Source organism: Salvelinus fontinalis, chromosome 8, assembly GCF_029448725.1.
Source record: "Salvelinus fontinalis isolate EN_2023a chromosome 8, ASM2944872v1, whole genome shotgun sequence".
Taxonomy (NCBI): Eukaryota; Metazoa; Chordata; class Actinopteri; order Salmoniformes; family Salmonidae; genus Salvelinus; species Salvelinus fontinalis.
The window spans coordinates 1,562,300-1,575,559 of record NC_074672.1 but is presented as its reverse complement, the minus strand read 5'-3'; the positions used below and the strand labels follow the sequence as shown (position 1 = coordinate 1,575,559).

Below are 13,260 nucleotides of genomic sequence, written 5' to 3'. Positions count from 1 at the left end.
CAGATAACATAGACTGCCCACCCAAAACTAACGCCCTGACCATAAACACATAAAAACTAACATAAATAGGTCAGGACTGTTACAGTACCCCCCCCTCAAGGTGCGAACGCCGGGCGCACCAGCACAAAGTCCAGGGGAGGGTCCGGGTGGGCAGTTGACCACGGTGGTGGTTCCGGCTCAGGACGCTGTCCCCACACCACCATAGTCACTCCCCTCTTCTGTCTACCCCCTCCACTGACCACCCTAAAACTACTTTCCCCAAAATAAACAGCCAGCACCGGGACAAGGGGCAGCACCGGGACAAGGGGTAGCACCGGGACAAGGGGCAGCACCGGAACAAGGGGCAGCACCAGGATAAGGACCAGCACCGGAATAAGGGGCAGCACCGGGACAAGGGGCAGCACCGGGACAAGGGGCAGCACCGGGACAAGGGGCAGCACCGGGACAAGGGGCAGCACCGGGACAAGGGGCAGCACCGGGACAAGGGGCAGCACCGGGACAAGGGGCAACACCGGGACAAGGGGCAGATCCCGGCTGAAGGACTCTGGCAGGTCCTGTTTGAACGGCTCTGGCAGGTCCTGGCTGGACGGCTCTGGCAGGTCCATGCAGGCTGACGGCTCTCGACGCTCATGGCAGGCTGACGGCTCTCTACGCTCATGGCAGGCTGACGGCTCTCGACGCTCATGGCAGACTGACGGCTCTCGACGCTCATGGCAGGCTGACGGCTCTCGACGCTCATGGCAGGCTGACGGCTCTCGACGCTCATGGCTCTCTGACGGCTCTGGCTGCTCATGGCTCTCTGACGGCTCTGGCTGCTCATGGCTCTCTGACGGCTCTGGCTGCTCATGGCTCTCTGACGGCTCTGGCTGCTCATGGCTCTCTGACGGCTCTGGCTGCTCATGGCTCGCTGGCGGCTCTGGCAGATCCTGTCTGGTTGGCGGCTCTGGCAGATCCTGTCTGGTTGGCGGCTCTGGCAGATCCTGTCTGGTTGGCGGCTCTGGCAGATCCTGTCTGGTTGGCGGCTCTGGCAGATCCTGTCTGGTTGGCGGCTCTGGCAGATCCTGTCTGGTTGGCGGCTCTGGCAGATCCTGTCTGGCTGACGGCTCTAGCGGCTCCTGTCTGGCTGACGGCTCTAGCAGCTCCTGTCTGGCGGATGGCTCTGTAGGCTCATGGCAGACGGGCGGCTTTGCAGGCTCATGGCAGACGGGCGGCTTTGCAGGCTCATGGCAGACGGATGGCTCAGACGGCGCTGGGGAGACGGATGGCTCAGATGGCGCTGGAGAGACGGATGGCTCAGATGGCGCTGGGGAGACGGATGGCTCAGATGGCGCTGGGGAGACGGATGGCTCAGATGGCGCTGGGGAGACGGATGGCTCAGATGGCGCTGGGGAGACGGATGGCTCAGATGGCGCTGGGGAGACAGATAGCTCTGTAGGGAGGAGAAGGATAGACAGCCTGGTGCGTGGTCTAGGCACCGGCTGCGCTGGAGAGGAGGAAACAGCAGGAGAGAGAACCCGGAGAGACAGCCTGGTACGGGGGGCTGCCACCGGAGGACTGGTACATGGAGGTGGCACCGGGTCTACCGGACCGTGAAGGAGGACACGTGCTCTTAAGCACCGAGCCTCCCCAACCCTACCAGGTTGAATGAACCCCGTAGCCCTGCCAGTGCGGCGAGGTGGAATAGCCCGCACTGGGCTATGCAGGCGAACCGGGGACACCACCTGTAAGGCTGGTGCCATGTACACCGGCCCGAGGAGACGTACTGGAGACCAGCTACGTTGGGCCGGCTTCATGGCACCCGGCTCGATGCCCAACCTAGCCCTCCCAGTGCGGCAAGGTGGAATAGCCCGCACTGGGCTAAGCACGCGTACTGGGGACACCGTGCGCTCTACCGCATAACACGGTCTCTTACCAGTACGACGCCTTCTACCTCCACGGTAAGCACGGGGAGTTTGCTCGGGTATCCTACCCGGCTTTGCCACACTCCTCGTGTGCCCCCCCCCAAGAAATTTTTTGGTCTGACTCACGGGCTCCCAACCGCGTCGTCGCGCTGCCTCCTCATACCAGCGCCGCTCAGCCTTCGCTGCTTCCAATTCCTCCTTTGGACGGCGATATTCCCCTGGTTGAGCCCAAGGTCCTCTACCGTCCAAGATCTCCTCCCAAGTCCAGAAGTTCTTGTTGTTCCGTCGAGCATTCCCATACCGCTTGGTCTCTGTTTGTTGGTGGGTGATTCTGTTAAGGCTGTCGCTCTCCTCATCCTCGGATGAGGTGAGGAGAGAAGGATCTTCAGACCAAAATGCGGAGTCAGGGAAATAAGCCATCTTTATTACAAATACGACGGCCACTAAACAAAACAAAACACTTTCAAAACTTACACAAAATAACAAAACGTAACGAACGGAACCTGAACATAAACTTACATCGACAAACGTAAACTCACGAACAGGAACGTTACATCGAAACGTACGAACAGCCAAACAGCCCCGATAGTGAAGAACATCGAACACAACGAAGACATCACAGGAGACAATCACCCACAAACAAACAGTGAGAATGCCCTACCTAAATATGACTCTTGATTAGAGGAAAACGCAAACCACCTGCCTCTAATCAAGAGCCATACCAGGCAAACCAAAAACAACATAGAAACAGATAACATAGACTGCCCACCCAAAACTAACGCCCTGACCATAAACACATAAAAACTAACATAAATAGGTCAGGACTGTTACACCAGCAGCACAGTTACAGTCACCAAAGCTCTGGATAATATGAAAACAGACTAACCAGCTCTGCCAGGGCGAGTAAAATTGTCAGAGTGAGGTGTTTTCTTACTTGTGTCTGGAAGTAGCTTGCGAGTTAGCCAGTTAGCTTGGGTGCTTGACTGCCGTTGTGAAGTCAGAGCGCTTTGATCAACCCTACTCCTCGGCCAGAGTGTCCAGTGTGTGCTCTGAATGCTCCAAGAGCGAAACGCTCTGAATTTACAAACTGACAATCTGACAACGCTCTCGATTTACGAGCGCACTCTGGCACTCCAGATTGGATTTACGAACACACCCGAAATCATAAGCGTCTAGCTAATAATTTGTTATGCTAACAAGCCAGCAATAACATCAACTTCTGGTAGACAGGCGAAGCACTAGTACGCTCAACTGAAAGGATACCGTTCGTTTGCAGTATACTAAAATTAACTAATGGTATACAGAATGTAAACTCAGCAAAAAAAGAAATGTCCTCTTACTGTAAACTGCATTTATCTTCAGCAAACTTAACATGTGTAAATATTTGTATGAACATAACAAGATTCAACAACTGAGACATAAACTGAACAAGTTCCACAGACATGTGACTAACAGAAATGGAACAATGTGTCCCTGAACAAAGGGGGGGTCAAAATCAAAAGTAGCAGTCAGTATCTGGTGTAGCCACCAGCTGCACTAAGTACCGCAGAGCATCTCCTCCTCATGGACTGCACCAGATTTGCCAGTTCTTGCTGTGAGATGTTACCCCACTCTTCCACCAAGGCACCTGCAAGTTCCCTGACATTTCTGGGGGTAATGGCCCTAGCCCTCACCCTACGATCCAATAGGTCCCAGACGTGCTCAATGGGAATGAGATCCGGGCTCTTCGCTGGCCATGGCAGAACACTGACATTCCTGTCTTTCAGGAAATCACACACAGAATGAGCAGTATGGCTGGTGGCATTGTCATACTGGAGGGTCATGTCAGGATGAGCCTGCAGGAAGGGTACCACATGAGGGAGGAGGATGTCTTCCCTGTAACGCACAGCGTTGAGATTGCCTGCAATGACAACAAGCGCAGTCCGATGATGCTGTGACACACTGCCCCAGACCATGACGGACCCTCCATCTCCAAATCGATCCCGTTCCAGAGTGCAGGCCTTGGTGTAACGCTCATTCCTTCGACTATAAACACGAATCCGAGCATCACCCCTGGTGAGACAAAACCGCGACTCGTCAGTGAAGAGCACTTCTTGCCGGTCCTGTCTGGGCCACCTACAGGGGGTTTGTGCCCATAGGCGACGTTGTTGCCGGTGATGTCTGGTGAGGACCTGCCTTTACAACAGGCCTACAAGCCCTCAGTCCAGCCTCTCTCCGCCTATTGCGGACAGTCTGACCACTGATGGAGGGATTGTGCGTTCTTGTTGTTGCCATCCTGTACCTGTCCCTCAGGTGTGATGTTTTCGGATGTACCGATCCTGTGCAGGTGTTGTTACACATGGTCTGCCACTGCGATGACGATCAAATGTCCGTCCTGTCTCTCTGTAGCGCTGTCCTAGGCATCTCACAGTACGGACATTGCAATTTATTGCCCTGGCCACATCTGCAGTCCTCATGCCTCCTTGCAGCATGCCTAAAGCACGTTCACGCAGATGAGCAGGGACACTGGGCATCTTTCTTTTGGTGTTTTTTAGAGTCAGTAGAAAGGCCTCTTAGTGTCCTAAGTTTTCATAACTGTGACATTAATTGCCTACCGTCTGTAAGCTGTTAGTGTCTTAACGACCGTTCCACAGGTGCATGTTCATTAATTGTTTATGGTTCATTGAACAAGCATGGGAAACAGAGTTTAAACCCTTTACAATGAGGATCTGTGAAGTTATTTGGATTCTTATCTTTGAAAAACAGGGTCCTGTCTCTTTTTTTGCTGAGTTTAGCATATACTCATTAATTATGTAGTATACAGTATGTTAGTAGTGGGTATTCGAACACAGCTCCAGTGTCTGTTGGGAACAAACTGAGCCAAGTTTTCTTCTAGGATTTGCCTGTGCTTATAGCTGTATTCTGTTTCTTTTTATCCAAAAAACTCCCTAGTCCTTGCCGATGACAAGCATTCCCATAACATGATGCAGCCACTGCAATGCTGGAAAATGTGAAAAGTGCTACTCAGTGATGTGTTGTGTTGGATTTCCCCCAAACATGACGCTTTGTATTCTGGACAAAAAGTGCATTTCTTTCACATATTTTTTTCAGTGTTACTTAAGTGTCTTGTTGCAAACAGGCTTCCCGTCTTTTCACTCTGTCATTTCGGTTAGTATTGTGGAATAACTACAATGTTATTGATCCATCCTCAGTTATATCCTATCACAACCATTGAACTCTGTAACTGTTTTAAAATCACCATTGGCATCATGGTGAAATCCCTGAGCAGTTTCCTTCCTCTCTGGCAACTGAGTTAGGAAAGACGCCTGTTTCTTTGTAGTGACTGAGTGTATTGATACACCATCCAAAGTGTAATTATTAACTTCACCATGATCAAAATAATATTCTATGTCTGCTTTTAAAATGTTTACCCATCTACCAATAGTTGCCCTTCTTTGCGAGGCATTTGAATACCTCCCTGGTCTTTGTGGTTTAATCTGTGTTTGAAAATTCACTGCTCAACTGAGGGACATTACAAATAATTGTATGTGTGGGGTACAGAGATGAGGTAGTTGTTCAAAAATCATGTTAAACACTATTATTGCACACAGAGTCCATGCAACTTATTATGTGACTTGTTAAGCACATTTTTACTCCTGAACTTATTTAGGCTTGCCATGAAAAAGGGTTTGAATACTTCATGAATCAAGACATTTCAGCTTTTAATTGTTTATTCATTTCTAAATGTTTCTACTAACAAAATTCAACGTTGACACCATGGGGCATTTCGTGTAGATCAGTGACATAAAATCTCAATTGAATCAATCTTAAATTCAAGCTGTAACAATAAAACGTGGGAAAAGTAAAAGGGTGTGAATACTTTCTAAAGAGACTGTAAACTATCTATACATGAAGAACAAAAATCAATGGAGGCTTGACTCACTTAATAATCCGACATAATTGACAACATAAAGCCATTCATTATGATGGAAATTACAGAGTTCTCACTTCTCACTAAAGCTCGCAATGATTTGCCCTTTCAGATGCTTTCTTGGTAGGTAGGTGAGATTGTGGGTGAGAATTGGCTAACCAATCAGTCTGTATAGCGGCATTTCAGGAGAGAATGGGTGCCCTATGCTAACCCTTCCCCTGTTGTGAATCTTCTCTGTACTCCAATTCCCAGAACATTCCCAACTGTTCTACATGTCAGCTAATCTGCCCTCAATATAACAGTAATTTTTAATTATCTAATACGGTTTTAATGAGTTTCGAGAGGACTGTTGAGCAGTGAGCAGCAGTGTGAAAGGCGTAAACACCAAGAGGGCATTTGATGTCTTGATCTTAGAGCACTTTCACCAATGGGTACCTAGATCACCCACTACCCTCTCCAACAAACACTTACAGTACCTCACATAAATATAATTGTTTGAAATTAAAGGAGGATGGAGAGAATGAGGGAGTGTAGTGCATACTGTAGGCTAAAAGCGCGCGAGAGAGAAGGAGAGAGGGAGAGAGAGAAGCACAGGATATTAGAAAGGGAGAGGCAAATACAGGGGGATCGAGAGCAGGTCACACACAAAATACATCTGTCCATTGATCAGTCATTTATGTCTGAACGATGCTGTGTTCAATGTAATGAGGACAGCTACTGAGAGCACCCCAGAAGATCCTGTAGGAAACCACAGAATGATCGGGAGGAAGTGTCACACATACAGTGCCTTTCAGAAAGTATTCATACGCCTTGACTTATTCCATATTCTGTCGTGTTACAGCCTGCATTCAAAATGGATTAAACAGATGTTTGTCTCACCCATCTACACACAATACCTAATAATGACAAAGTGAAAAAATGTCTTTATAATCTTTTGCAAATGAAATGCAAAAATATGAAAGTTACATAACTCTTCACGCCCCTGAGTCAATACTTTGTAGAAGCAACTTTGGCAACGATTACAGCTGTGATTATTTTTGGTTAGGTCTCTAAGAGCTTTGCACACCTGGATTGTACAATATTTGTATTACGACCGTTGTTAGAAGGAGACCAAGGTGTAGCGTAGTAGGCGTGCATTTTACTTTTATTTAAAATTACACCAAAAAACAACAAAATACAAACAAACATAAAGATCTGTAGCACTAGACAGCAACTATATAAAGACAAGATCCCACAACTGAAGGTGGGAAAGAGGGCTGCCTAAGTATGATCCCCAATCAGAGACAACGATAGACAGCTGCCTCTGATTGGGAACCATACCCGGCCAACAAAGAAATAAACAAACTAGAATGCCCACCCAAATCACACCCTGACCTAACCAAACAGAGAAATAAAAAGGCTCTCTAAGGTCAGTGCGTGACAATTTGCCCATTAATCTTTAGAAAATTATTCAAGCTCTGTCAAGTTGATTGTTGATCATTGCTAGACAGCCATTGTCAAGTCTTGCCATAGATTTTCATACCAATTTAAGTCAAAACTGTAACTCGGCCACTCATGAACATTCAATGTTGTCTTGGTAAGCAACTCCAGTGTAGATTTGTACTTGTTTTTTTACATTATTGTCCTGCTGAAAGGTGAATTCATCTCCCAGTGTCTGTAGGAAAGCAAACTGAACTCGGTTTTCCTCTAGGATTTTACATGTGCTTATAGCTGTATTCCATTTTTTTTTATCCTAAAAAACTCCCAAGTCCTTGCTGATGACAAGCATACCCATAACATGATGCAGCCACCACCATGTTTGAAAATATGAAGTGGTACTCCGTGATGCTTTGGATTGGCCAAAACGTGACGCTTTGTATTCTGGACAAAAAGTAAAACAAATTGCCACATTTTATGCAGTATTACTTACATGCCTTTTTGCAAATAGGATGCTTGTTTTTGAATGATTTTATTCTGCACAGGCTTCCTTCTTTTCACTCTGTCATTTGGGTTAGTATTGTGGGATAACTACAATATTGTTGATCCATTCTCAGTTTTCTCATATCACAACCATGAAACTCTGTAACTGTTTTAAAATCACCATTGGCCTCATGGTGAAATCTCTGAGCAGTTTCCTTCCTCTCTGGCAGCTGAGTTAGGAAGGACACCTGTATCTCTGTAATGACTGGGTGCATTGATATACCATCTAAAGTGTAATTAATGACTTCACCATGCTCAAACGGATATTCAGAGTCTGCTTATTTTATTTTTACACATACCAATCGGTGCCCTTCTTTGCGAGCCATTAAAAAACCTCCCTGGTCTTTGTGGTTGAATCTCTGCTTGAAATTCACTACTCGATTCACTACTAAGATCCCTATCTTACAGATAATTGTACATATGGGGTATAGAGATGGAGTTGTCATTCAAAAGTCATGTTAACCACTATTAACGAACACGGAATGTGTCCGTGCAACTTATTATGTGATTTGTTAAGCACATTTTTACTCCTAAACTTCTTTAGGCTTGCCATGAAAAAGGGTTGAATAGTTATTGACTCAAGACATTTCAGCTTTTAATCGTTTACGAATTTGAAAATTTTTATACAATTAAAATTCCAGTTTGATATTATGGGGTATTGTGTGTAGATCAGTGGCACAACATGTCTATTTAATCCATTTTAAATTCAGGCTGTAACACAACAAAATGTGGAAAAAGTAAAGGGGTGTGAATACTTTCTGAAGGCACTGTACATTACATTAGCCCGACTCTCTCCAAGGGATTGCGCACGCACGCACGCACGCACGCACGCACGCACGCACGCACGCACGCACGCACGCACGCACGCACGCACGCACGCACGCACGCACGCACGCACGCACGCACGCACGCACGCACGCACGCACGCACGCACGCACGCACGCACGCACGCACGCACACACACACACACACACACACACACACACACACACACACACACACACACACACACACACACACACACACACACACACACACACACACACACACACACACCACCCCTCTCATATGGTTTACCTCCCAGGGAACACCAAGGCATTGCTACGGCAACGGGTGCCTTGCTCCTCTAATGAACTGGTTGCCATGCCAATGCTGTTGGCTACAGTATCAAATGTAGAGGCAGAGGGGGAGAGGAGGGAGACAAGGAACTATGCTGAACTGTACAATTTGATTTACAGATCATAAGCATGGGACAATAGCTCTGTGTGTATCTCTCTAACCCCCTACTACTATACACACATGACTTTCCGAGACAAACATTGCAAAGCAATTGTCGTTCCAAGAAAAAAAACGACATTGGGAATAAATAGTATAGAAGTGCTACCAGACGCATATGAAAACATCAAAGACATTGTTCATTGTGACCAGAAAGCCTCTAGTGTATCAAGCACAGACATGTGTGGGGGGGAAAGCTCTTTATCCTCCAACGAAGTTTAAAAAGAAAATCTCTATTTCTCATTGACTGCAATGCAGGTCTAGGCTTATGGCATAGGCAGATAATTGGTTTAGATGAGAGAGCGAGTGTTGAGTCTTTTGTGTCTTGAGTCTTGTTAATGACACTGAACAAAAATAGCAAATCTGTCGATTTAAATAAATTCATTAGACCCTAATCTATGGATTTCACATGACTAGGAATACAGATATGCATCTGTTGGTCACAGATGGCACGACAATGGGCCTCAGGATTGCATCACAGTATCTCTGTGCAATCAAATGGTCATCAATAAAATGCAATTGTGTTCATTGTCCATAACTTATACCTGCCCATACCATAACCCCACCGCCACCATGGGGAACTCTGTTCATAATATTGACATCAGCAAACAACTCGCCCACATGACTTCATACACGCTGTCTGCCATCACCGAGATTCATCTCTAAAGAGCACACCTCTCCAACATGCCATCGAAGGTGAGCATATGTCCACTGAAGTTGGTTTCGACGCCGAACTGCAGTCAGGTCAAGACCCAGGTGAGGACGAAGAGCATGCAGAAGAGCTTTCCTGAGATGCTTTCTGACAGTTTGTGCAGAAATTCTTCGGTTGTGCAATCCCACAGTTCCACCAGCTGTCTGGGTGGCTGGTCTCAGATGATCCCACAAAAGAAGAATCCGGATTTGGAGGTTCTGAGCTGGCGTGGTTACACGTGGTGTGCGGTTGTGAGGCCGGTTGGACGTACTGCCAAATTCTCCAAAACAACGTTGGAGGCGGCTTATGGTAGACAAATTAACTTTCAATTCTCTGGCAACAAGTCTGGTGGACATTCCTACAGTCAGCATGCCAATTGCACGCTCCCTCAAAACCTGAGACGTCTGTGGCATTGTGTCGCCTGACAAAAGTGCACATTTTAGAGTGGCCTTTTATTGTTCCCAGCACAAGGTGCACCTGTGTAATGATCATGCTGTTTAATCAGCTTCTTGATATGCCACACCTGTCAGGTGGATGGATTATCTTGGCAAAAGAGAAATGCTCACTAACAGGAATGGGAAAAAAATGTATGCACAACATTTGAGAGAAATAATGTAATGGCTGTCACTCTCCTCATCCTCGGACGAGGTGAGGAGAGAAGGATCTTCAGACCAAAATGCAGCTTGAGGGAAATAAGCCATCTTTTATTTCAAAAAACGATGATGATGGCAACACGAAAACAAACACTTCAACAAACTTACAAAATAAGAAAAACGACGTAGAACGAAACCTGAACATAAACTTACATAACTGAAACGTAAACTCACGAACAGGAAACAGACGACATCGAAACGAAAACGAACAGCCAAACAGTCCTGTATGGTAAATACATGCAACGACACAGGAGACAATCACCCACAAACAAACAGTGAGAACGCCCTACCTAAATATGACTCTTAATTAGAGGAAAACGCAAACCACCTGCCTCTAATCAAGAGCCATACCAGGCAACCCAAAACCAACATAGAAACAGATAACATAGACTGCCCACCCAAAACACATGCCCTGACCATAAACACATAAAAAACAACATAAAACAGGTCAGGACCGTTACAAATAAGCTTTTTGTGTATATGAAACATTTCTGGGATCTATTATTTCAGCTCAAGAAATGTTCAGTGTTCATATTTAATTCAATCTATTCAAATGAGTCGGAATGGTGATAGCGAATCAGTAGCTTTACAGTTAATGAGCACAGTTTGATGTTCAATAGTTAGTAGGCTTATGCTAGCTCAGTTAGATGATACATTTATTTCAAGAAGCATATGCATGATTATTGTCAGCTTTAAATGAGACCAGTAAAGTGCCATCGATAGAAAGGTGAAACCAGTTTTCATAAAGTACTACATCTACTTTTAATACAAAGACTTGTCAATCATGAGCCGTAAATACAGCCTCAATGTCACCACATTTTAGTTAATGAACTGTAATTATGCTTTAGATTTGGATCACAAATTGTTTGCCAAGCTAATTATACACCTTTCAGTCAAATCAAATGGCATTTAAAATGTAGAACACACCTTTGACCCACTCCTTACTTCCATCCTACACACACACACACACACACACACACACACACACACACACACACACACACACACACACACACACACACACACACACACACACACACACACACACACACACACACACACACACACACACACACACACGATCTCCCTCTTATCAACTGTTGACTGTGCTGTCTTGTCTCTCGTCTCCTCCCTCTGTCAGAGGTGTCTGCAGTTTGACCCTGACTTCACAGTTTGGAGCGCCAAGCAGGAGGTCATCAGTTCGCTGAGCGAGCCACTGTGGGACGTCTATAACTATGGCCTCTTTCAGCCCGCCGGAGACGGATGCGATGCCATGTTCCTGGAGGAGGAGCGCTGCCTCCGAAACTACCCACAGTCCTTTGAGAAAGGGGTGCCTTACTTGGAGGTATTTTGATGGAAGACACTAGGAAAACATTGTTAGATAGTGATGCAGTAAAAATATGTTTATCCCATTTCCCCTTTTCAGGAAGATCATTTAAAAACTCACTTTGACTAATGGGCTGCCCGCAAGTCTGATTTCCATTTTTTTTTTTTATGCATGGATTTGACCTCCACCATAACCACAACCACCTTGTAGGAGCAAAACAGATTTCTTATAAATATATTTAACATACATCTCGTTTTTAGTGGGTTTGCAGTGCATGGATGCGACTTAGATTTTTCACTGTGGAGCTTCACATACTATTAAAGTCATATACAGTACAGTGATCGCCATACACTGATATTATGATGCCCTCTGGTGGTGCATATTTTGCAAGTGTTCAGGGTGGGGTTCCAAATATGCAACAGATCAGGGTTAGGGTTGATTCCAGAGGCACTACAGTGTTTAGATTAGGCCAAGTTGGAGCCAGGAATATGAAAATAAATGTGGTTCTTATCCTTCAGATGGTTTTAAAGATTTAAATAAATGTTTTACCATAAATGTTTTCTGTTTTACAGTTTAGGTACAAGACCAGGGTATACAAACAGACAAACCTGGATGAAAAACTACTTACAAAATTGCACACCAAGGTACTTCCTATTTTGTTATCATATTCTTATGTCACTTTTGTAGGGGAAACATATTTTTATAACTATGCTAATTAATGTTCCTAGCTAACAACAAATGTTACCAAAACATTGGAGAACAATCCCTCAAGAGTCTCATTAGGTCATTAACTTACGTTTTCATAGGAATCTTCCTGTGATGTGCAAGGAATGTTTCCAAGGGACCATTCCCTTAATGTCAATTAGAACCAGAACGTGGTTACCATGTCCTCGAACTTAAGATATGAATGTTCTAGAAACGTTTCATTGGAACATTGCAAGAACATTCGTGTCCAGTTTTCTGTGGGCTAGGAGAATATTCCATCAACGTTGCCCCAAACATACACAGAACATGGTTGCCATGTTCTCAGAACGTAAGATGTTAATGTTCTAAACACGTTTCATGGGAACGTTGCAAATTCCATCAACGTCCTACCAAACATACACAAAAAAAATAAGCCCATGGCCTAGAGATATCCCTTATTGGGACAGTATTTAGGGAATTCGTCATTGATGCTGGTGTCCTGGGTTTGAGATCTGCTAGGGGATTCACCCTACATTCTATATATATATATATACATTCTTCGCAATGCGTATGTTAATGTCATTATTGCTGTTTTGATTTGCATTTATCAGACAATTTGATTGTTCGTATGGACATTTTGTTACACTTGAACATATGATTTAAGTATCTTTGTTGATTATCATAATGTGTATAGATTTCTCCTCTTTCACAAATTTCTGGAACTTTGGCTACCAGCTCTGTCAGGTTTGATGTGGTGTTTCTGGACGAAGAGATCAATGCTGCCTTTTCAGAGTTAGCATTTTACTCAAATGTTTTTCTCTTTCTCCTCGATTTAACTCAAAAATAATGGGTGCATTTGC

At 45.2% G+C, this 13,260-nt stretch overlaps 1 protein-coding gene across 2 annotated transcripts in view; it reads left to right on the top strand.

Moving 5' to 3' along the window:
* LOC129860353 (SH3 and multiple ankyrin repeat domains protein 1-like) overlaps nt 1-13,260 on the top strand; it is a 60,604-nt gene that overhangs the window by 21,277 nt on the left and 26,067 nt on the right. For both annotated transcript variants that reach the window (XM_055930679.1, XM_055930678.1), the window contains exons 3-4: nt 11,531-11,734; nt 12,289-12,360. In XM_055930679.1, coding sequence (XP_055786654.1) covers nt 11,531-11,734; nt 12,289-12,360 — 276 coding nt within the window. The remainder of the gene's footprint in view (nt 1-11,530; nt 11,735-12,288; nt 12,361-13,260) is intronic.